At 34.6% G+C, this 25951-nt stretch overlaps 1 protein-coding gene across 1 annotated transcript; it reads right to left on the reverse strand.

Annotated features, from left to right (window-relative positions):
- Positions 1-7598: 7598 nt before the first annotated feature.
- LOC114285569 (cytochrome P450 81Q32) lies at positions 7599-22669 on the reverse strand. The gene is made up of 4 exons (XM_082874593.1): positions 22167-22669; positions 14385-14895; position 12996; positions 7599-8366 (listed from the first exon to the last, which is right to left on the reverse strand). Exons 1-4 carry the CDS (start codon positions 22619-22621, stop codon positions 7753-7755), a joined length of 1581 nt encoding a protein of 526 aa, XP_082730719.1. The 5' UTR covers positions 22622-22669; the 3' UTR covers positions 7599-7752.
- Between the last annotated feature and the right edge of the window lie 3282 nt (positions 22670-25951).

Consider the following 25951-nt stretch of genomic DNA (forward strand, 5'->3'; position numbering starts at 1 on the left):
AATTTGACACTGAAGAACAAAAGCAGAACCAAAAAAAAAAAAAAAAATGCAGCAGCATTGCATATCAGTTCATCCTCTAATTCTGTAGCATCTAGCAGCAGCATATCTTCACCAACTAAATTAACTCTCAACAGTAGCAGCATACCTTCACAACAGCAGCATACCTTTACCAACTAAATTAACTTTCAACTAAACACACTAGCATGTCTTCACCAACTCAGTCAATTCTGCAAAATTTGGCTTTTCCTCTTTACACAAAACACTCATTCCTGAGTTTTCAGACAGCTGAACGAAGTAGACCAGCAACATTGAACTTGACCCATAATAGTCCTCAGCTGAGTAGAGTAGACCAACAAAATAGAGCCTATTCTCCAATACAACCACTCCAGCACCTCTTCTCCAAATCAGCAGGAACAATACGGTAGCAGCCAGCCCCACTTCTCCAACAACAAACCAAACTAGTGATCTACCACCAACAGCAACTACACCTTTGCTCAAAACAGCAGCGGATATGCTTTTCCACCTCTTCAAAACTCTTCAACTGTGGTTTGAAGAATGGAGGGATCATGGCAACTTTACATATTCGGCCTTAATACAATTGCCTACTGCCATTACACAAACAAAATCTAACCTGCCTTAGATTGATAATGAAATCATTGACAGAGAACTGATGATTCCTGAACGCATCTTTAAACCAAAGAGCAGTCTTGATTTTTATTAGTTCACAAACTCCTTCCTCACTTGGAGCAACATCCTTAAAGATGCAATCATGTCTATGTTTCCACAATGCCCACAACATAGTAATAGGTAAAACTTTCCATATCAACCTCTCCTTCTTGTTAAGTCATACCCTATCCCACCCGTTTAGAAGTGACTCCACTAAGGCTGGAAGTACACCTTGTGCATCTCACTACTTTAAAATTTTTGTCCAAACTCTCCATGCCACTGGGCAATGCAATAACACATAGTTAAGTGACTCTACCTCTAATTTGCAGAAAATACATAGGGCTGAAACATTGGCAGCAAGAACACTAATACGTAGAAGGAAATATGTAGTCTTCAATCTGCCCTTCCTAGCAAGCCATCCAAAGAATTGAACTCTAGAGGAATGTACTTCACCCACACCATCTTATTGGTTGGACATTATTACCAAAACCAGCTGCCAGATTTTTGTACACAGATGAAACTGAAAGCTACTTGCTTTGGAGGCTGCCCATATAGAACATCCTCTGCATCTGACCTTGTTATAAGGGTTGCCTCTAACAGAGTTAGCAATCTAGTAACCTCCTCCTTTTCCCAGTCGTAAAGCTCCCTTCTGAACTAGAACACCCACTCTCCTACATTCACTTTCCTAATCATCATTGAATTTAAAGATTCTACCTTATTAATAGCCAATCTATGAAGGAGTGGAAATCCCTCTTGTTGACTAATGTTTGCACACCATTTGTCATACCAGAACTTCACTCTATGACCATTACCAACTTTTATCTTGTAGTTTTCCAAAAAAAAACCTCACCAAACTGCTGTTCTGATGACTACCATCTATTATGTCCTTCCAAATTTTTGAGCTGCACCTATTGGAGTTAATTGTAGGCATTGAATTACCCTCCTCAACCTTGTATTTACTGTAGATAACTCTTCTCCACAATGCATTAACCTCAATACCAAACCTTCACCACCATTTTAATAAAAGACAATTATTAATCTCCAGAACTCTGCTAACCCCCAGACCCTTTTGCTCCACTGGTTTTGATACATCCTTCCAATTAACTAGATGTAATTTTTTTCTCAACTCAGACCCATCCCAAAGGAATGCTGCCTGATTTTTTTCAAACTCTCTTGCTACCCCTTTTGGCATCTTATACAAAAACAAATAATACGAAGGTAAAGAATACATTACAGAATTTATTAAGGTAAGTCTACCAGCAAATGAGAGCAATCTCCTTTTCTATGCTGCTAATTTACTTCGAACTTTATCCAAAACAGGTCTCCATGTTGATTTCCTATTCGGATTAGCCCCCAGAGGTAACCCAAGGTACTGAAATGGCAAGCTTTTCACCTTGCAATTGAGCACAAAGGCATATTCATGCATTAAATCATCTTGCATCCCCACTCCGCATACTACACTTTTATGATAATTAATTTTCAAGCCTGAAATAACTTCAAAACACCTCAAAATCCTTTTTAGGTTTCTTACTTCAACTAAATCAGCTTCACAAAATAATATTGAATCATCCGCAAATTGTAGATGAGTAAGAGCTACACTACTTGAACCAATCTTCACCCCTTTTATTATTTCCAATTCAAGAGCTCTAGACAACAATAGACTTAGTCCCTCTGTTGCTATATTAAATAGAAAAGGTGTCAACAGTTCCCCTTGTCTAAGATCTCTTTGTGGACTAAATTCTCTAGTTGGAGAACAATTGATAAGCACAGAAATTCTAGCTGAAGTAATACATTCTTTGATCCATTCAACCCACTTAACACCAAAACCAAAATTTGACAACATGGAAAGCAAGAATTCCCAATTCACTGAGTCATATGCCTTCTCAAAGTCCAACTTTATGATCAATCCCTTTTTTCTAACTTTCTTCCACCCATCCACTACCTCATATGCTACTACATACCATCTAAAATATTCCTACCTCCTAAAAATGTTGATTGGTTTTCACTGATAATGTGAGGTATCACTACCTTCGGCCTAGAGGAGAGCACTTTAGATAAGATCTTATACAAGGATCCCACCAAGCTAATAGGCCTATAATCAGATAAGTCGACTGGACTTTCCATTTTAGGCACCAAAAGTGATAAAAGAACTATTAATCCCTTTAACAAGCCTTCCATTTCTATGAAACTCCCTCATGAAATTGATCACCTCCCTCTTCATTACTTTCCACATCTTTTGAATGCACGCTAAATTAAATCCGTCTGGGCTTGGTACCTTGTTCCCAAATTTATGTTTGTATATCATCACTCAATAAGAATATGTTCAAGCAGAATTTAATGATGAAAAATTGTAGATTGTAATCATGATGATAGAAAGAATAAATGGTAGGAAAAGAAAAAAAATGGTCATTTAGAAAATTTTAAGACATGACATCAGCAATTCATGGGGCAATTTGTAATGAGATTACAAATCTCATAGAGGGGAATGTAATTTTTCAAATGTGAGGAGGCAATTTGTATTAAATAGAAATCTCAGAGAGTGCTAGTGTAATTTACCCTAATTTTTTTCAAAAAGGCTAAAGACTTCAAAAGTTTTATAAAAAAATGTCTCATATGAGTGTGAGACCCACACTATGTAGGTTCCATGTGAGTTTTACACCCAAGTGAGATATTTGATAAAAAAAATTTGGTAAAACTTTTAAAATTTCTAGCATTACTCATTTTTTTTACTTCATATTTTGACGAAAAAATTTAAAAATTATTAAAATAGTGTGTTCTCAGATGAGTTACACGCCGGCCAGGAGGAATATCTGAAAAATGTACTTAGCATTAGCTAGATATCCTAAATTAGTCCACCAAGTCATCAATTGAGCTTGATTCTACAGCCTGAGGTATTTCAGTTACAAATGCACCATGTTGTGTAGTAATCTTGGGTGATGGACAATGTGCTCCTAATCAAGTCCCATGCAGTAACAGGAGTATGCATGTATTCTGCTTGCATACTAGGGTAACATCAGAGGTTTTGTTGGGTGCATTCTGGTTCCTGTGCTCTGTGATTTTGGTTTTATTCTGGGTGTACATCAGGTGTATTCTGGTACATCTGCTCCCAGAGGTCTTTGGAGCTGTTTAATCTGTTTTACTCAGTGACTGTTTAATCTGTTGTGCTCTATGATTCTGGTTGTATTCTGGGTGTACATCAGGTGTATTCTGGTTCCTCTGCTCTCAGAGGTCTTTGGGGCTGTTTAATCTGTTTTGCTCAGTGATTGCTGTGTGAATGTTCCATCTTTTGCTGATTGCTAATGTTATTCCCCGCTGCCTTCATACTAGTGTTTGATCAGAGGTGTTGCAGGGAGTCTTGGGTTTTTTATGTTTTGCTCTATAGATTGTTTTGCTGCTCTATCTGTTGGTTTAGTTTTGTGTTTTCTTGCTTTTCTCTATTTGTTGGTTCCTCACCAACTAGGAGTGACGCAGCGGAATAAATCACACGAGACTAGATATCGTTCTAGTAGACGAGAATTCTTAAAAACACAAGAATACCCTTGAATCCACAAGGAAGATAAAAGAAAAGCTCTTTAAAATATTATTGAATGAATAAAAATTACATATGCTTGTAGGCTTATTTATAATAGACTAAACCTAATACTTGTAGGAAAAGTGATTCCAAAATAAACAAGAAAACTTAAATCAACACAAATTAATAAACCTAAGAGAACTAGGAAACCTAAGAGACTAAAAATTCTAAACTATTTAAAATCCTAGTCAAAATCTAATTCTAAAATAATAAAATTAAGAAACCTAATAATTCTAAAATATTTGTACTAAATTACAAGAATTCTAATAATACATTAAAAATATTAAAACTAAAAATATAGAAGTTCTTAAAATCTTGTCCTGAAAGTCTTGTCCTACACCAGACTCCTCTTCTTTGAAAGAACTTGCCCTCAAGTTCATATTAGGGATCTGCCATTGTCTATGCCAAATAAAAAAATACTTGGAATATTTTAGTTGTTTGTCTCTCATGGACAGAAGTTCATCTGGCAACTCATCAACAGTAAGTTCTTGGAATTCCTCCAATAATGTTGAATTTTCTGAGGGATTAGTGTGATTGTGTTCTCCTTGGCCACAAGTACCATTGTTTTCATAACCATAGCATATAACTCTTGTGAAGTTTTCGCATCTGCCACAAACTCGACCTCTGAATTGGTTATAGTGAGGAAAGACTTTGCTTTGACCTTCGGAGGCACTGTGTGTTGCTTTAAGGGACTCATAGCAATTTTATGAGACCCCCAATTGAACACATAAGTGTTGTCTCGCCCTCTAAATGTAATATCCACATCAAATTGCCAAGGTCTTCCAAGTAATACATGACTAGCATCCATATCAACCACATCACATAATGCATCGGATTTATAATGTTTGCCAATAGAAATAGGTACCTTACATACTTCGGTTATCATGACAACAGGTCCTTTTTTGATCCAGCCAATGCTATAGGGAGAGGGGTGTGGTTTAGGAGACAACTTCAGGTGCGTTACCAATCGTTTAGCCACAAAATTTTCGCAATTTCCACTGTCCACAATAAGGTCACACACCTTTTGATTTATGGTACAACAAGAGTGAAAAATATTGTGATGTTGACTGAGGTCCTCGGTTTTTGGTGTAAATAGAACCCTTTGAACTACACAGTTGACTCATTCTCATTCTTCTCTGGCGCGTTCCGCACCTTCATACTGATCACCCTCATATTCTGCATCACCATCATCCCCAATTTCATCTTTTTCTTCAACTAAATTAGCAGTCCTTCTTTTTGGGCACACATTAGAGCGATGGCCAGGCGTACTACATCTATAACACTTATCCGTTGTTGGTTTAGCATAAGGATTTGTGTTTCGAGGTGCCTCTCTACTACTTGATCCAGTCATCTGGTTTCCTCCTCCTCCACCAGCAGTACTCCTCTGCTGATTTACTGGAATTGTTGGTTGGGTAGCCTCTTCTCCTTTTTCCCTAGTAGAAAACGATGAATCAGGAAGGTTCCGACAATATCCAGAATAGGTTGTTTTGCGCTCCATTAGCTTGGCTGTGAGAGCCATATTATGTGCTTCATCCACAGTCCACACTACTGATAGCCCCATATTCTCTCGAATGGTTAATTTCAACCCATTGAGATACCGGGCTACACGCTGTCCTTCGGTCTCATTCAGATTATTGCGATCTGAAAGTCAACAAAATTCAGTTGTATAATCAAATACAGATCGACTTCCTTGGTTGCAATTTTGGTACAACTGAAACAAGTATTGATCATAATTTGGTGGTAAAAATCTATCTTGGAGGAGTTGTTTCATCCGACGCCAAGTCCGTACAGATTCTTTTCCTTGTCGATGCCTATTTTTCTGCAATTGATCCCACCATACCGCAGCACCTCCTTTTAGTTTGTACGCCATCAATTTCAACATCTTTGATTCTGGAACATCCATCATCCCAAAAAATCGCTCTACCTCTGAAAGCCAGTCAAGAAAATCCTCAATATGTAGATTTCCATTGAACTGGGGAACATCTATCTTCATTTGGTACTCATCGAACCCTTGTTGTTGTTGTCTTCTGGGTTGATAGTTGGCTGGAAGTGGTTCAAACTCTGGTTCAGACTCCTCCTCACAATCAGATGGACAACGAATGGGACGTCTAGGAGAATTCTGAACAGGTTGACCTCGGGCGAATCCCTCGGTGCGCACTCTGTTCTGGTTAACAGGTTGGCCTTGGGCAACTCCCTCAGCACGGACCCTATCAACCACTGGTGGCCTGTTGTTGGCATTGAGATTCAGGCCAATAAGCAGATCACGAATTTCATTCAACTGCTCTTGCTATTTCTCATATGCTACCCATAGGGCCTCGACCCCACGATCACCGCCAGTAGGGTTTGCATGATCTACTCTGTCTTGTGCCATTGAGCCAGGTGAATCCTTGCTCTGATATCACTTGACGTAGCAGAATACACGGAGACTAGATATCGTTCTAGCAGACGAGAATTCTTGAATCCACAAGAATACTCTTGAATCCACAAGGAAGATAGAAGAAAAGCTCTTTAAAATATTATTGAATGAATAAAAATTACATATGCTTGTAGGCTTATTTATAATAGACTAAACCTAATACTTGTAGGAAAAGTGATTCCAAAATAAATAAGGAAACTTAAATCAATACAAATTAATAAACCTAAGAGAACTAGGAAACCTAAGAGACTAAAAATTCTAAACTATTTAAAATCCTAGTCAAAATCTAATTCTAAAATAATAAAATTAAGAAACCTAATAATTCTAAAATATTTGTACTAAATTACAAGAATCCTAATAATACATCAAAAGTATTAAAACTAAAAATATAAAAGTTCTGAAATTCTTGTCCTACATCAAGGAGGTTGGAGCTTGTTCTAGCTCCAATCTCTTCTTTATTGATGTTTTCCATTGTGCTTTGTACGTGCTTTATCAATAAAGTTTTCCTTGCAGCAAAAAAAAAAAAAAAAAAAAAAGCATTAACCAAAAAGTCAATCTGTGAGCCATGGAGTGTAAACCAACCACCACAAAATCAAGCTAGCAAGCAAACATATTTGAGGCACGAACAAGCGATTTTAAAATGAAGCACAAACTAATACATTGAGCAAAGCAAAGCTACAAACGACTTCAATGCATCTCCTATCTGTTTTCAAACTACACCACAAAGGATATAATATAAATAACTTTTTTATTTTATTATTTGTTGCTTTCCTGTTTGATTAGGAAACAATTTGGGTAAATTCATTTGATTCTCGTAATCTAGTTAAGTTTTTTTGCAGTTTAGTAAAATTCAATTTACAAAAAACAAAAAACAAAAAACAAAAACAAAGCAAAATAAATGGAAAATTGTTTTTTTGATTAACAAAGAAGAAGGGAAACTTTATATTGATGAAAAGCAAGCAAATACAAACATCAACTTATATCAATAAAGGAAGAAAGTGCAAAAAGTATCATAGCTATCACTCCACAATCCCAACTAGGTTGTAATTTCTTGTGCTTTAATCTTTTTATGTCTATAGCAGAACAGAATGAAAAGGCATCATACAAGACAATGTTTGCGCATGGATAGACGCGGCTTACAAATGGCCTCCAAGGGCTTCAACTTTGGCATGGTGATGCCAGGACTTTCAGTCATATCCACCTGCTCTTCATTAACTGTCTTCCATTCAAATGACTGAATCAAGGCTCCTAGTGCTAGCCCAACCATCCTTTTGGCTAGGCTAGCCCCGGGACAACCACGTCTTCCACTGCCAAATGGAATCAGCCTATACCCATCTCCAACACTCTCCGCTTGAAACCTCTCTGGCATGAATTTTGTTGGATTTTCCCATAGCTTGGGGTCTCTATGAATGGCCAATGCATTTACCATTAACGTCGTGCCTTGTGGGACATCATAACCCCCCACTATACAATCCTCAGATGCTTCATGTGGCAATAGAAGTGGGACGGGTGCATATAATCGAAGTGCTTCATTCACTACATTTGATAGGTAATCTAGCTTGGGTAAATCTTGTTCATCTATGAGGCGATCCTGTCCAACGTGAGCATCAATCTCTTCTTTAACTTTTGTCATTGCATCTGGATGGTTGAGGAGTAGTGACATTGCCCATTCCAAAGTAGTTGATGAAGTCTCACTCCCAGCAATTAGCAATACTTATCCACACCAGACACCTAGTTAAGAGGTACAACCAACACACTCACACACACACACAAAAGAAGAAGAAGAAGAAGAAGAAGAAGAAGAAGAAGAAGAAGATGAAAATAGCAATGGAAAATTACCTAATTTTTTTATTACTACATACAGAGGCAAGCGTATCAATTGTATATTTATGTGAACCTCACTACTACCTTTGTGTTTAGTGTTAAGAAAATATTGTGGAAAATCCTTTTGTGTTTTGACATTTCTCAACCACTACCATAAAAAACCACAAACCTATTTTTTGTAGATTATTGCAAAATGAAAGTTGATAATTAAAAAGTATAAGCTAACTTATCCTTCAGTTTTTCAATAATTGATTCTGTTAAGACTTAAGTTGTTTTTACCTCATAAATTATGAAGTATAAACCACACCAAACACTCTTAACATAGATTTTCAATGTATATATGTGTTATGAGCAGCATCTATAAATTGCATCAAACAAGGTCAAAGAACTTGTGTTGCAAAATTGACTCATCCTCTCCCAAAAAGAAAACTGTGTAGAAAAGGGTAGATCTTCAAATTGCTTAACAAAAGGATGATAAACATAAGAAATTCATAATCATAAGGTTGTTGAGAATACCTCCTTATTGGAGTGTGGGACCCAATTGATTTATTAAAAGAGTTTTAATTTGGCTTGGTTTAGTATAATATATTTTTATATATTATATTTGTGGAGACCCAATCCAATTTGATAACAATTAGAATTTGATTACAAAACCTAAGATTCAATAATATATTTATATATATTGATTCAAAGTGTGCGGCTGCCAGATAATATATACTGTTTCGGTAATAGTGTCGGTGGATTGACAATTGGGGAAGATTTGTCCAGGTGCTTGATTTGTTCAAGTTTTTTGTTTCCTTTGTCTGGAAGTTGATTTGATTCGTTATTTTGGGTCTTCTATATTTTGATTTGGAAGATTTTGGTTCATCTATTTAGTAAGGTCTTTCCTCTTTGTTTATTTGTTATTATTTGGAATTCACCTAAGGGTGTTTTTGTGAGACCATTAGTGTCTCGTTTGTAATCGTTTGAAACTTATTTGGTTGATAGTGGAATCGGATTTCGATTCCGTGGACGTACCTCACATTGAGGGAACCACGTAAAAATTCTTGTGTTGTCTTTGATTTAATTTTTTCGCATTGGTTTTTATTCCCATTGATTGATTTACTTGTGGGGAATCACATATTTTTCCTAACAACTGGTATCAGAGCTTACGGTTTATTTGGGTTTATTTATTTGTGTAAATCAATGAAGGGGAATGTGGGTCGTATGTCTAGCTTCAATGGAAGCAATTGGGTAACTTGAAAAACTAAAATGGAGGACTTATTATTTTGTAAAGATTTGTATGGACCCATTGAGGGTGATTCTGGCAAACCCGAGGGTATGAAAGATGATGAATGGAATAGGCTTAATCGAAAAGCCGTTGGTGTTATCCGTCAATGGATTGATGACAGTGTGTTTCATCATGTTGCTATGGAAACTTCAGCACATGATTTATGGAAAAAATTAGAAGGCCTTTATGATAGGAAATCAGCCACAAATAAAGCTTTTTGTATCATAAGTTGGTTAATTTAAAATATAAAGAGGGCAGTCCTATTCTAGAACATCTGAATGAAATAAAGAGTATTGTTAACCAACTTGCCTCTATGAAAATTATTTTTGATGACGAGTTGCAGGCTCTGATGCTACTTAGTTCTTTGCCCGAAGTTGGGAGACTTTGGTTGTGACGGTTAGTAATTCGGCACCTGATGGAGTTCTCACAATGGGCCAAGTCACTAGTAGCTTGTTGAATGAAGAAACTAGAAGAAAATCAGCGGGTTCCTTTCATTCGGAAGCATTTGTTGTGAGAGGCTGAAGCAAAACAAGGGGGAGGAGTAAGACTCCTCATGGTCGTGATCAAAGCCGTGACAAATCAAAAGATAGAGAAAGGGCACATGAAGCGAGAATGCCGAAAGCTCAAGAACAAGGAGAAAAGGCGTGACAAAAGTGTGGATAAGAAGTACGAAGACACAACGGCAGTTACTACCGATGATCTCATGGTCGTTTGTGAAGATAATTGTATCAATTTTGTTGGCCAAGAGAGTAATTGGGTGATTGATTCCGGTGTTTCTTTTCATGTGACTTCTCGAGTTGATTTTTTCACTACCTACACCGAAGGAGATTATGGTTTTGTTCGAATAGGTAATGAATGTTTATCCAAGATTATTGGTATGGGTGATGTTTGCTTGGAAACAAATTTGGGCTGCAAGTTGTTGCTTAAAGATATGAGGCATGTTCCCGACATTCGCCTCAATTTGATCTCTACTGGGAAGCTCGATGATGAAGGCTTCAATAACAAATTTGGTGATGGAATATGGAAGCTCACAAAGGATTCCTTGGTAGTGGCTAAGTGTAAGAAGACTCATACACTTTATTCGATGCAAGGAAAAATTTGTAAAGGTGTTGCCAATGCACTTCAAGATGATACTTCTACCGAATTGTGGCACAAGCGACTTGGCCACATGAGTGAAAAGGGGCTGCAAGTTTTGTTCAAGAAAGAGCTTCTACCCGGTTTGAAAGGTACACATCTTAAAACTTGTGTTCATTGTTTGGCGGGTAAACAACATAGAGTTTCTTTTCATAAAAATGTTGCTTCTAGAAAAGAAAATATTTTGGAGTTGATTCATTCAGATGTTTGTAGTCCTTTAAAAGTTAGAACACATGGTGGTGCACTTTATTTTGTTACTTTCATTGATGATTATTCAAGGAAAGTTTGGGCTTTTCTACTAAAAACTAAAGATCAAGTTCTAGAAGTATTTAAGCATTTTCAGGCCATGGTTGAAAGAGAAACAGGGCAGAAATTGAAGTGCATCCGATCAGACAATGGTGGTGAATACATTGGGCCATTTGATGAGTATTTTCGCAGCCAAGGTATTCGGCATCAAAAGACAATTAAGAAGACTCCTCAACAAAATGGCGTTACCGAGAGGATGAACCGCACCATTGTGGAAAGAACAAGGTGTTTGCTTTCACAAGCTAAATTACCAAGATCCTTTTGAGGTGAGGCATTGAAGACAGCGGTTGACGTGATCAATTTGTCTCCTTCCTATCCTTTGAATGGTGATGTTCCAGAAAGAGTTTGGACTAGCAAAGATGTGTCTTATGAGCACTTGAAAGTGTTTGGTTGCCGAGCTTTTGTTCACATTCCAAAGGATGAGAGGTCCAAGCTTGATAGTAAGTCAAGACAATGTATTTTTCTTGGCTATGGGCGTGATGAATTTGGGTATAGATTGTGGGATCCGGTCGACAAGAAAGTCATTCGAAGCCGTGATGTTGTGTTTCTTGAAGACCAAACAATTGAAGACTTTGGCAAAGGTGATCAACCGGAGCCAAAAACTAGTGATCTCATTGACATGGATCCATCTCCTTCATCTTCAGTTGATGATGAAAATGGGGGAGATGTGCAGCCACCTGTTGAAGAAGTAGAGGATGATGCTAATCCTAATGAAGTTGAGCCAGAAATTGAGGAAGAACATCCAACTCAAGAACCGCCACAACAACTTGAGTTAAGAAAATCTACAAGGGACCGACAACCTTCAAGAAAGTATTCTCCCAATGAATTTGTGTTGATTTCTGATCAAGGGGAGCTAGAGAGCTACCAAGAAGCAATTGAGCATGCAAAGAAAGATGATTGGGAAAAGGCAATGGAAGAGGAATTGAATTCCTTGCATGAAAATCACACTTATGATTTAGTGAAGTTGCCTAATGGGAGGAAAATTTTGAAAAATAAGTGAGTCTTCAAATTGAAGAATAATGGCAAGAATCTGAGATACAAAGCACGTCTTGTTGTGAAAGGCTTTGGGCAAAAGAAAGATATTGACTTTGATGAAATTTTCTCGCCAGTTGTAAAGATGTCTTCTATTCGGGTTGTACTTGGTATGGCTGCAAGTATGAACCTTGAAGTTGAGCAACTTGATGTGAAGACCACATTTCTTCATGGTGATCTTGAAGAAGAAATTTACATGGAGCACCGGAAGGCTTTGTGGAAAAAGGGAAAGAGAAATTTGTTTGCAGATTGAAGAAAAGTTTGTATGGCCTCAAGCAAGCCCCGCGACAATGGTACAAAAAATTTGACTCTTTCATGATGAATAATGGTTTTTCTAAAACCACTTCGGACCATTGTGTGTTTGTGAAAAAATTTTCGGATGGTAAATTTATTATTCTTTTGCTTTATGTTGATGACATATTAATTGTGGGTCAAGATTCTACCATGATAAACAGTTTGAAATTGGAGTTGAGCAAGTCTTTTGCTATGAAAGATTTGGACCGGCAAAGCAAATTCTTGGTATGAAAATTGTTCGTGATCGCAAAGAGGGGCTGATTTGGTTGTCTCAAGAAAGTTACATTGAGAAAGTTCTTGAGAGATTCAATATGGATAAAGCAAAGCCGGTTGGTTGTCCACTTGTGGGTCACTTCAAACTTAGTTCGAATTAATGTCCTACAAGTGAGAAAGATAAAGAAGATATGTTGAAAGTTCCTTATGCTTCAGCAGTTAGTTCTTTGATGTACGCCATGGTTTGTACAAGGCCGGATATTGCTCACGCTGTTGGTGTGGTGAGTCGTTTTCTCTCTAATCCGAGTAAAGAACATTGGACAGCGGTAAAATGGATTCTAAGGTATCTTCGAGGGACTTCGAAGGTGTGTTTGTGTTTTGGGGATGGTAAGCCGATGCTTGATGGGTTCACAGATTCTGACATGGCCGGTGATATTGATTCTAGGAAATCTACTTCGGGGTATTTGATAACTTTTGCAGGGGGAGCTGTGGCATGGCAATCTAAATTACAAAAATGTGTTGCTCTTTTAACTACTGAAACTGAATTTATTGCTATTATGGAAGCTTGCAAAGAAGAGTTATGGTTGAAGAAATTTTTGCAAGAGTTGGGTTTAAAGCAAGAAAAGTATGTGCTTTATTGTGATAGTCAAAGTACTATTCACTTGGGTAAAAATTTTACTTTTCATTCGAGATCGAAATACATTGATGTGAGATACCATTGGATTCGCAATGTGTTAGATTCGAAATTGTTACAACTCGAAAAGGTTCACACAGATGATAATATTTCAGATATGTTAATGAAGACTTTGTTGAGGGACAAACATTTGAAGTGTCGAACTTTGGGAGGTATGGTTGATGTCTCCACCTAAGTCGATAGGGGGAGAATTGTTGAGAATACCTCCTTATTGGAGTGTGAGACTCAATTGATTTATTAAAAGAGTTTTAATTTGGCTTGGTTTAGTATAATATATTTTTATATATTATATTTGTGGAGACCCAATCCAATTTGATAACAATTAGGATTTGATTACAAAACCTAAGATTCAATAATATATTTATATATATTGATTCGAAGTGTGCGGCTGCCAGATAATATATACTATTTCGGTAATAGTGCCGGTGGATTGACAATTGGGGAAGATTTGTCCAGGTGCTTGATTTGTTCAAGTTTTTTGTTTCCTTTGTCTGGAAGTTGATTTGGTTCGTTGTTTTGGGTCTTCTACATTTTGATTTGGAAGATTTTGGTTCATCTATTTGGTAAGGTCTTTCCTCTTTGTTTATTTGTGATTATTTGAAATTCACCTAAGGGTGGTTTTGTGAGACCAATAGTGTCTTGTTTGTAATCATTTGGAACTTATTTGGTTGATAGTGAAATCGGATTTCGATCTCGTAGACGTACCTCACATTGAGGGAACCACGTAAAAATTCTTGTGTTGTCTTTGATTTAATTTTTCCGCATTAGTTTTTATTCCCATTGATTGATTTACTTGTGGAGAATCACATATTTTTCCTAACGAAGGTTGTGATGGGAAGAAGAAAAAAAAAAAACTGGTAGAGATAGAAAATTAAGTGAAAGAAATTGTTTTATTTTATTCAGGTAAGGAAACAAAAAAATAAATATACAGATAAACATTGATGTTGTAGTGATCTGATCTTACCATTATCATCCCATTTATAATGCTGTTGGTATAGAACCCAGGTTCTGTTTCTTGCAAAGACAGCAAATTGTGGATTAGTGTCTTCACTTTTGTTGATGAACTGGTTTTTTTATGCTCATCAACTAGTTTCTGCAAAAACTTGTCCATCCTCTTTGCCGTGGCTATCATTTTCTTCGCTGTCCCAAACAAATCCACCCACTGCAAAACCTGAAAAAGGTCTGCTGGATTTGATTTCTTGACAAGTTTAAAGTGCTCTCTTATCAATTTCTGAAAGAGCTTGGCCTCCCCAACATTGTCCACGCCTTCTCCATAGAACCTCTTCCCCATGATCATCATGGTCATAACATTAAATGAGAGCTCAAAAAACTTGGAATTCAAGTCCACCTTACTATACTCACCACCACCACAATTATTCATGAGTTGATTCACAAAGAACTTCACTTCCTCTCCTCGTATACTAGTTGTCCTCTCTAGGCGAGTAGTTGACAAAATCTCCAAGGTTGTAATACGCCTGAGATTATAACAAAATCTATTAAAATGTTTTTTAATTTTAAAACTGTCACCAACGTCTCGTTCTGACAAAATGATTCTATAGGAATATTTTACAAAGAAAAACATTTTACTTTTGTAAAAGTCATGTCACTTAATATTGTTCGAGTAAATTACAAAAACACCTTGGAGGTTTTCTTAAAATATATATTACTTTTGGAGTTTGAAAAATTACAAATATTTCTTTATTAGAATTTTTTAGTTAATAGAATTAATTAAAAAAATAAAATTCATAATTGCTCTCTAATACTGTGTGTCAATTTCCGACCACATTGTCAATTAAGTACTCAGCTGGAGAACACTGGCATAATATATTAAGCCCGAACGACCTGTTACAAAAAGAAGAGATTCCGGACGTGATTCGTCCACCTGGGGGCACTCCAACGATCAAGTCAGTTATCTCTCAAAGATAACAAAAGAGCTTAACTTACTATTCAGAATAAAAAACATACCTTAGACCCATGGGGTGCCTCCCTTTTATAGCCAACACAATCCTAGTCCTGATAGAAGCCTAGCTCTAATGGACTTAGGATTACTGCTAATCTTGAACTCCCAGTAGAATTATGATAAGCTCTCTAAGAGTCTTGTCTTTACCCAAACTGAAATCTTCTCTCATTTTAGGACTGTTGTCCCTTATCCGCTTATCCCGGATTTTGGTATTCTCGCAGATAACCTCGGCCTAGCCGAGATCATCTCATCATCATGACCAGGACACGTGGCACCCCGGCTAGCACTTCGGTGACACCTCGGCCACGTGTTGTCATTCAAAATTTGTCCCCACAAATATAATAATAAAATTACCTAAATTATTAATTGAAGCATATTTTTAATATCATTAAAAACTATTAATTGACTTAATGATTTATTAATAAAAAGAGCGATTTGTTATGAAATTAAAAATCTTAAGAGGTGGAATGTAATTTTCAAAATTACAAAGGGTGATTCGTATTTTAATTAAACCCTAGAGGGTGTATTTGTAATTTACCCATATTGTTATTATTTTTTGAACGACAAAACACTACAACATATAAGAGTTTTAGGGATAAAATGTTTTGATCTCTAAAAGTGAATTTTTTTTTTGTAAAAGACATTTAGAAATTAATTTCTATCATCATGAAGATAGTCGCTAAAAGGTCGTTCTGAAAAGTCAAAAGCAAGGCTTTTAATGACAAAATTTTGAAAATGTCACTAATAAATGGACTTTTAGGACAAAATAATTTGGTCTCAAAATAGTTTATTTTTTGAGACAAAAAATTTGGTTCTAAAAGAATAATAATTAATCACTAATGTCTAATTTTCGTTGCTAAAAATATAATAATGATACTTTTCACAACAAAAATATTTGATCTTTAAAAAATAATTTTGTCCATAAATTTTAAACTCTAAAACTTTAATTTTTTGTAGCGAAAGAATAATTTATTGATTATAACAATAAAACATGCTAACCACCAAAAGATACCCCAAATGCTTCCCTTGTTTTATCCAACCTTTAACCAAAACGCTCAACCATCCATCATGAAGAGAATCCTAAAATGTTATACATAAACAGATTTTTCTTACCAAATAGAGCTATCTCAAACAAGAACCCAAAATTTCTTGAGATATCTCAGTTTCCGTGTCTTCACCCCTTCACAAATTCTTCAATGTTAAAACGGTAAAAGCTTCGGACCCCAGTGGGGTACTGGGGGTCGCGTGTTATTGGTCCAAAAAAAAAAAAATTGTTTTTTTTTTTTTTTTTTTTAATGTTATGCGCCAACCCCATGCTACCACGTCATTGGGGTGCGACCCCCACTGGGGGTCCGAAGCACGGCTCATGTTAAAACTAACACCTTCAAAGTTGGCTTTTATTTTATCCATGAGGTTTAATTACGTTCTTGGTCTCAAAAGTATCTGTCTTGTGTTAATTTGGTCATCAATCTATAAAAGTGCTTTAATTTAATCTCCAATATTTAAATTGTCTCAATCTAATCCCTAACGTATAAAAAGTATTTCAATTTAGACATTGAGAGACTAATAAATTGAAATATTTTTTATACATTGAGCACCATAGTAACATAATTTAAACATTGGCGGGGATCAAAATGGCACAAAATTCTTATACTTTGGAAACTAAAAATATAATTAAAATCTCTCTCTCTACAAAAAAAAAAAAAAAAAAACCTCAACTTTGATACCGTCAGTGACCTCATTCCTCGAGATTTCATTCTCATTAAGAAATACCTCATTCGTTGCTAACCATAGGGCCACGTTTGTTTTCCTCTTTCATAGTCCGAAGTGGACTGTGAATGATAAACAGTGCCTATACCTCCTATTTGTTTTGACAACGTTGTACCGAAGTCATAGTCCGAACCGACTATGAATCCCCTTAAACCAACGGATTAACAATCCCTCAATGGGACTTGGTATTGAAAAAGAAGCCGTTGGGATTATGATGTAAATGACCATACTATCCACTATATTATCAAACAGAAAAATAGATCCCTCCTCCAAATTTTTAACCACACTAAAAAACAATCAATAATTTCCAATTTTTTTTCAATAATATTCAATTCAATTCAATTCAATAATATTATATTAAATTCAATAATATTAAATTAAGGCCCCGTTTGGGGACTTACCTTTTTAGCCAAAAAGTCAAAAAGTTACATTTTTAGCCAAAAAGCCAACAACTCATACCAAAAAGTCAAAGATTCTCTTTTCTCTCTACTTTTTGCATATCTTTTCGTAATTAGTCAAAAAGTCATCCCAAATATATAAGTTTTTTTTACCTACTTTTTTAGTCAAATAGCCAAAAAGTTACTAAATTAGCCTGTTCCCAAACAAGGCCTAAATTCAATAATTATATTATATTAAATTCAAAATTTTATATTAAATTATATTATATTAAATTAAATTCAATTCAAAATTTTATATTAAATTATATTATATTAGATTAAATTCAATAATATTATATTATATTAAATTCAAAATTTGAATTAAATTATATTATATTAAATTAAATAAAATAATATTATATTATATTAAATTAAATTCAATAATATTTATGTTATATTAAATTCAATAATTATATTATATTAAATTCAAAAAATATATTAAATTATATTATGTTAGATAGACAAAAGGGTAAATGGAACTTTTTAAATCATATCCCAACTAAGGAGATATGATATAATGGAGTGGTGGTATTATATATCTTCCACTTTTGGAAAATATACAATTTCATAGGATATTATATCCTCTTTGAAAAAAAATTACAAATATGAAATATGCAGACCCCACAAGATATAATATCTTGTGCCATCCTTTATATTCTGGAATCAAACAAGCCCATGGGACTTGGTATTGAAAAAGAGGGAACTTACTGATAAGTCCCATGTACTAAGTTCAAAATCCAGCTAATCCCAAAACAAAATACTTGCACCAATTAGTCCAATACATTTTTAATTGTTACCAAAAAATCTTTTTTTTTTTTAATTTACAGACACTGTTCACATCTTACTACCGTCGGACTTCCGTCAAACGGTCGTCGGAGACTCGTTGGAATGTTCAACATCGCCGGAGACTCGTCGGAATGTTTAAAACATGTTATGAAACTTTAGAATTTTACAGTTCTAAAAAATGTTATAAAACTGCAAAATTTTACAGTTTTAAACCATGATTCATTCCAGCACCAAAAAAAAAAATTTGAAACTGCAAAATTTTATAGTTTTCACCGCCTGTAACTAAAACTCGAAAATTACTTGTTCAAAATTCGAAAATTTTCTCATTACAAATCTGTGTGATATCTGTACAAATCTAAGTCATTACAGATCTGTTTCAATGATATTATAGATCTATTTCATCATCAACAACAACAACCATAGATCAACAACTATCCAAAAAAAAATCTGTAAATAGAGAGAGAAAGAGAGAGAAATTGACAAAGATATATACACAAATCTGTTCAATTTAAGCACAGATCTGAGGATGAGCGTCTTCTTGTTCTTGTTCTTCATCGTCTTCTTGTTCTTGTTTTTCATCGCCTTCTTGTTTGACTTTAGGACTGAGATTAGGGTTAGAGGAGGAGGCGTACAGAGGGAAGCAAAAAGCAGAGAGAGAGGGGAAAGGACTTTTGGGTGTACTCAAAAAGTTATGGGATTAAATGGTGTCCACATGTTCCACGTGGGACCTATGGGTAATTTCCCCTTGAAAAAGAAGCCGTTGAAATTATGATGTAAATGACCATACTATCTCCATATCATCAAACAGAAAAATAGATCCCTCCTCCAAATTTTTAACCACACTAAAAAACAATCAATAATTTTCAATTTTTTTTTTCAATTAATTTTCTACTCTTTATTGTAGAAAAGAAGAAAAGAAAAAATAATGGAAATTAAAGAAGAGAAAAGAAAGAAAAAAAGAAAATAGATAATTCAATTGAGAAGAGAAAGTGGAGAAATTTCATAAATCCTGTCTTTTTTTCTCTTCTTCACTCTTCTGCAAAACACGGTGAAGATTGGCGTTATCATCATCGTCATCGTTGACGGTGATGATCGGCGTCGTTGCGTCGTCGTTGTCGTTGACGGTGAAGATCGGTGTCATCGTCGTCGCTGTGGTGGTGATGGATGAAGGCAAAACTCTGCTTGTGTTTTTTAACAGAGAAGGCGAAAGATTTCAACACAATGTTTGAAACCACGCACTGGTTTTCAAAAACCATGGGCTGGATGATTTGTTTTCTTTTGATTTTCTATTTATTACATAATATTTCATAATAATATTTTCATAAAATATAATTTAATATAATTTTTTAAAGAGGGTTGTGGGTCCCCAAAAAAAGAATCCTAAGTATTTTTTATAATTTACTATAATAATATTTTTAAAAAATATAATTTTTAATATTAAAATATATCATAAACAAACACAATTTTTCATAATCCACTCACTAAAAATTTCCAAATTTGATAATAATGTAACAAGGGTATTTATGAAATTTTACTAGTTAATCTCACTTCTATCTCTCAAAATGAACAGAAATTATTACTAGTCCTCTAGTTATCAAATAAACACAAATTTTCTAGTCTCATCACTAACAATCCCCTCACTAATAATTCTTTCACTAACAATCTTACCGAATCTACCTCTAAAAACAAACGGACCCTAAAGACCACCAAACTAACCAACTAGGCATAGCATAGTTGGTCATCTTGCCTTCCTTAAGGTTTAGTTTCGAAGAGGTCATGGGTTCAATTCTCCTTGAGGGAGTTGAATTAAGGGAGTGCAAGTACTTAGGTGCTTTACCAAGGGTGGAGAGATTTTCTTCTATAGATGCTAATCTAACCACTAACAATTAACATTTACCGATCAAAAAAATAAAATAAATAAATAAAAACCACCAAACTGCATAAAATAAGGTATCCCGACTTTCTTCTTGAGATCCCTTTACTCCATTCTAGAGCTGCAAATGAACTGAGCTGTTCATGAACAAGCTCAACTCGACTCGGCTCGGCTCGTTAAGGGCTCAGCTCGTTTAGTAAACGAGCTGAGCTTGAGCTCGCATAAGCTTGGCTCGTTAAGCTCGGTTCGCTTATCTTTATTTAAATTATATAATAAATATATTATTTATATATTAAATAATGTATAAATATATAAAAATAATAATATAAATATATTTTTTATATATTAAATAATATAAATAATATTTAAAAAAATTATCTAGTCGAGCCGAACTGAGCCGAGCTCGAATTTCATTAATATTAACGAGCCGAGCCGAGCTTGAACCCAGTTCGTTATTGAGCCGAGCTTGAGTTCAATAAACGAGATCGATAAGTAAACGAGCTGAGCTCGAGTTCAGCAAAACTTGACTCGGCTTGATTTGTTTGCAGCTCAACTCCATTTCAAACCACTAAGTAGCCAAACTTAAAAGATTACATGGGCTAATTGACCCACCATAATCCCCACAATTTCATAATGAAAAATTATATGCTCATAGAATTTTCATATAGAAATCATGACAAGAATGATTATGATAGTGGTATTTGTGAAATTAGGAAGTAGTGGTGGGTGATTAAAAATGAAATGACCAAAACAAGCCACATCATTTGGTATGAAATTGATGAACAAAGCTATATTTGTAGATCGTTACTCTTTTATAATCGAATGAATATTTGGCAAAAACTTCCAATTTAAAAGAACAAAATGTCGACTGGTAAAAGCTTCATCAAGGGAAGAAGAAATCCTTATTACAATGTAAACCCTTAAAACACCCAACTGATTTCTCAACACTCTACTGCACTTTTCTATTGCCAGAAATTGAATATAAAACTTTCTCCCAAAAATTCCCCAAATCTCCCCAATTCTTTTATCTTTTTCTAATCATTCCATTAAATTTATATCAAATTAAAAGAGAGGCAGTTTACAACAACCAATGTTGAATCAAAGTATCTCTGACCCTTCACTTTTTTTTCATCAAAATTTGTTCAACAATTTAAATGAAAAGTTTGACTTGATATAAAGATAATCAAATTTTTCTTCAAGTAAAATCAATATGAACGTGACTTTTGGGCTCGTGAGGCCACCACATGTCATATATTTGGATTATTTGAACTGTTCCTTTTATAATACCCTCCATATATATCATCATGAAAAAAAATCATCTTGTTTGGTTTAAGTTTTTTAGAAAATTCTATTTTTTTCTTTTAATATTTTAAGAATTTTTTTTTAATTTTTAGATACACCTAACATAAACACATTTAAAAAGAATAATATTTGTGAAAAAAGTCTTTAAAAAATACACTAAATACCAAAAAATAAAAAAAATTTAGTACATTTTCGTATTTTTGTATATTTATTAATTTTTTAAAATATTTTTTTACAAATATTTTATTATTTAGATACATTTAAGTGAAGTGCATCTAAAAAAGTAAAAAAAATTACTTAAAATTTAAAATTATTTACTGAAAACAAAAAAAAAACGCGAAAAATAAAAAATTCAATTTTCAAAAAACTAAATTCAGAAAACTAAAACCAAACACAGTGATTAATTCAGTATTTCATAATCATAAAGTGTGTTTTCATCCAATTATATGAAAATATCTAAAGGTTAAAGTTGGAATTAGGCTTAACCCGAGAACCGAATCGATATGATGAGATTCATTATTTTTAAACCAAGAATATCGAACCAATAAATAAAAAAAAAACAGAACCAACTCAACACATAAAACCTCAACATGAAAATACTAGAGTTGTCGAATAAACCTGAGGTTGCGCCAAAGGTCACCATATGGGGCTGAACCCATACTGGTGTAGTTGTAGTTGAGGTATTTTCCGGAGAGGCTAGGCGGCCGGTTGGCGAATATGATATCATTTTTTGTGAAACATTCTTCGACGGCAGAAGGCGAGGTGACCAGGATGACCTTTCTGGGTCCGAACCGGAGGAGGGTGATTGGGCCATACTTGTCTGAACAAGCTTGAAGAGTTTGGTGCAGTGGCCCTTTCAGTAGATGAAGATGGCCTATGATGGGAAGCCCAGGAGGACTTGGGGGTAAATTCTTGTATCTTTCTTGTTTTTCTGTGAGGAGCTTGAAGAAGAAGAGTAGGAGAAGAGAGATTATGATGAGAGGTATGGAGTACCAGTTAGCTTCCATCACTCTCTCTGTATCCAAATTTGTCGGTGTGGTGCCAAGTTTGAGGAGAGAAAATTTGTTACTCATAATTGAGTGAGTGGAGCCTACAGCTCTATTATTTTATTATTATAATATAGTTTTCGACGTTGGCATGATCGGCAAAATCATTGCAGTCATCATCATATCAACATTATTTATATCTATCTATCTATCCATCTACTATCTACTTTCAACTACTACTGAATACTGATAAAAAATGAGTGTTGACATGTTTTATTATTTTTCTATGTTGGAATAATGTCACATGAGAGCTACCAACTCTCCGATTAGTGCAACTAGGTAGAGCAAATGCAATGGAATCCAATGTTTCTAATTTCAAGGTTAAAAACATAGAAGCATATTAAACTACTCTCTCTGTTGCAATAGAGTTGCATTGGTGGCAGCAACTGTTGCTAGCTTAGCCTCTGTTGAACTCACTGTTATTAATGCCACAATCAAACAGGCCTTCATATTTCACCTTATTCATTATATTTACTTCCTTCTGCACTTTCAGTCAAGCTCGAATGTGAATCCTTATTTTGCTTCTCAAAACTTGAGATTAACAATGTAAACAATGACAACTGCTTTTAGGAAGTGAGATGATTCTATGTATAATGAACATAACAAATTAGGGCAAAAACATTGTTCCATGAAAAGGAAAAACATCTCTCTCTCTCTCTCTCTCTCAAGATGTTAGATTGAAGGAATCAACAATTCTGTAGAAGTCTGATTTCACCTTTTCAACATTGTTCATAATACTTATTAGATAACACTTAAAACAGTACTTAAGCTGAACACAAAACACTTGCACCTTTTCAACAGCGGTTGCTAGCTTAGCCTTTTCAGCACTTGTGGACTTTGTGGACTTTAACTAGAAAGTTTACTACTTATTACTTAACCTAGAGCACCTTAACAAAATATAGAAAGAGCCAATGGGGATTGGGACAAATCTATAAATTGGTGAGAGAAGAGTGGGGAAAGAGAGTGAGTGTGAATGTTTGTTTGAATTTTAATTCCAGTATTTAAATGTTGTAGGCATATTGATAGACAAAATGTCCCCTTGATTGACTGCGCACGGCTTCATAATGAGTTTAGTAGCATTGGAGACTTCAATTAAACTAATTAACCAAATTTTATATTGGTTCTCTAAATTAAAGGGCCAAGTAATATATTATTACTTACTATATAATTAAGCTTATTGGTAGAGGGTTTAATATTTGGCTTTTTCATCAAACAAAAATAATTAATATGTCATTCAGCCCATTTGGTCAGAAATGTTGCTTTGTTAATTTGTCAAATGACTCACCAATTAATAGGCCATTTATATATTACTTAAGCCGTGACGGTATGAGTTGGGTCCCTTAGTTTAAATAATTTATACACGTGTAATATCAGTGTGTTTAGTTTGAGTTTTTTGAATTAAATTTTTTGAAAATTTAGTTTTTTGGTTTTCGTGTTCTTTTTTTTTTTTAGTAAATATTTTTAAAATTTTAAATATTTTTTTTTACTTTTTTAGATGCACCTTACTTAGATGTATCTAAAAAGTAAAAAATTTGTGAAAAAATATTTTAAAATTTTAATAAATACATAAAAATACAAAAAATGTACCGGATTCTCGTATTTTTTTTTTGTATTTTTGGTATTTAGTGAATTTTTAAAAGGTTTTTTTCACAATTTTTTTTTACTTTTTAGGTATATTTATGTTAGGTATGTCTAAAAAGTAAAAAAAAAATTACTTAAAATATTAAAAAAATTCAGTAAAAATAAAAAAAATGAAAAACAAGAAAGTAGAATTTTCTGAAAAGTGTTTTTGAAAAAACACAACCAAGCAAGCTGATTTTTTTTTTTTTTTCTTTCTTCCTAATACAAATTTTGTATACATAAATTATGTTTGTATAAATAATAGGTTTTTAAATTCAATAAATGAATGTGGATATGACACATAGTTCTATATTTAAATTTGTTTGTTGATGTTGTTTTATGTATTTTTATGCTCTTGAATTTATCAATGAAGTCTTGCTGATCAAAAAGAAAGAAAGAAAAAAAAAAAATTAGCCAAACTATTTGGATGGCAGTCGAGTAGGATATGTGGAGGATGTTTGAACAAGGCAAACAGTCAGTTTTTGAACATGATAAGTAAATTACATAGCCAAACCTGAACAATGGGTGGAGTAGGTCTCTTCCTAGAATATTGTAAATATGTGAGACATGATTTCACCTCAAACATAGCAATAAAGGAAGCAGTTGCCTGTCTCAACAGTAAAACTCTCACTTATAAGCCTGCCTTAGGTACTACTTGTATTCAAGCTTACTAGCTTATCACTAGATCTAAGGGGAAAAGAAAATGAGGATCACCCTAACACTTCATATGGAGATCAAACTCACAATCTTAGGTGATAAGTTGATAACATATGGAGATATGTTGGAAAGCTGACAGAAGCTCAAAGGAGCATGCCAGATGATGGATTTAAATGGAAGGTTGGTGCAAATTTACACTAATTTCTGTGTTTAAGTGTTTCTGCTTCTTTCATTAAATGTTTCATGTACTATATAGGCTTTTAAGTTCTGGAGGGTTTCAATTGTACCATTTTTGCCTATGGACAACTTGGCACAGGAAAAACTTACACCATGGAAGAAGAATGTAAGAGCTCAAAGGTACTTTGTTGTTTATGTGGTTAGTTCATGTTTGCTATGCTTACTCATTTCAAGTTCTGATGCCATGTCTATATTTTGTGCCAGACTGGACCTAATGGAGACTTGCTAACTGTCGGACGAGTTATTAATGGTCTCGTGGAGCATATTGTGCATGTCCCCTACAAGTTCAAGTTGTTTTCATTAGACCTTTAGTTTGTTTTTCTATCTTTTTTCAGATTTTTCCCCATCCCAACTATGCACTTACTATGCTAAATTGGAATGTAAGGATAGCAAGCTCACCTGTCTGCTTGGCGATTTGTTGGGTGCAAAAATCAAGACATGCATTATTACCACAGTATCACCTGAAGTCCATTGCCTGGAGGAGACCTTGAGTACACTAGACTATGCACATAGGGCAAAACATATTAGAAATAAGCCTGAGGTTGATATTGGAATCTTTTTAGTACAAGGGGCGAAGCGTCCCTGATTTGATAAATCATTTTTCATATATGTATCCTTCATCGTTCTATCATTGGTTTCTGAAGTCTATTCATCTGACATTCACCTCTAATCTTGTAGCTTTTTTCTTCATGTTTAGGTAATGGCGGATCAGACTGAACAAATGGCAATTACAATAGAAATCCACCAGAAGGTCCGTTTAATTTAAGCAACTGTAAAAACAATAGAATTTGCTATGACCAGCAACTTGAGGAATTACAAGATAAATTCGATGATCAGGTTAAA

This window comes from Camellia sinensis, chromosome 6, assembly GCF_055761805.1.
Source record: "Camellia sinensis isolate YWXY chromosome 6, ASM5576180v1, whole genome shotgun sequence".
Classification (NCBI taxonomy): Eukaryota; Viridiplantae; Streptophyta; class Magnoliopsida; order Ericales; family Theaceae; genus Camellia; species Camellia sinensis.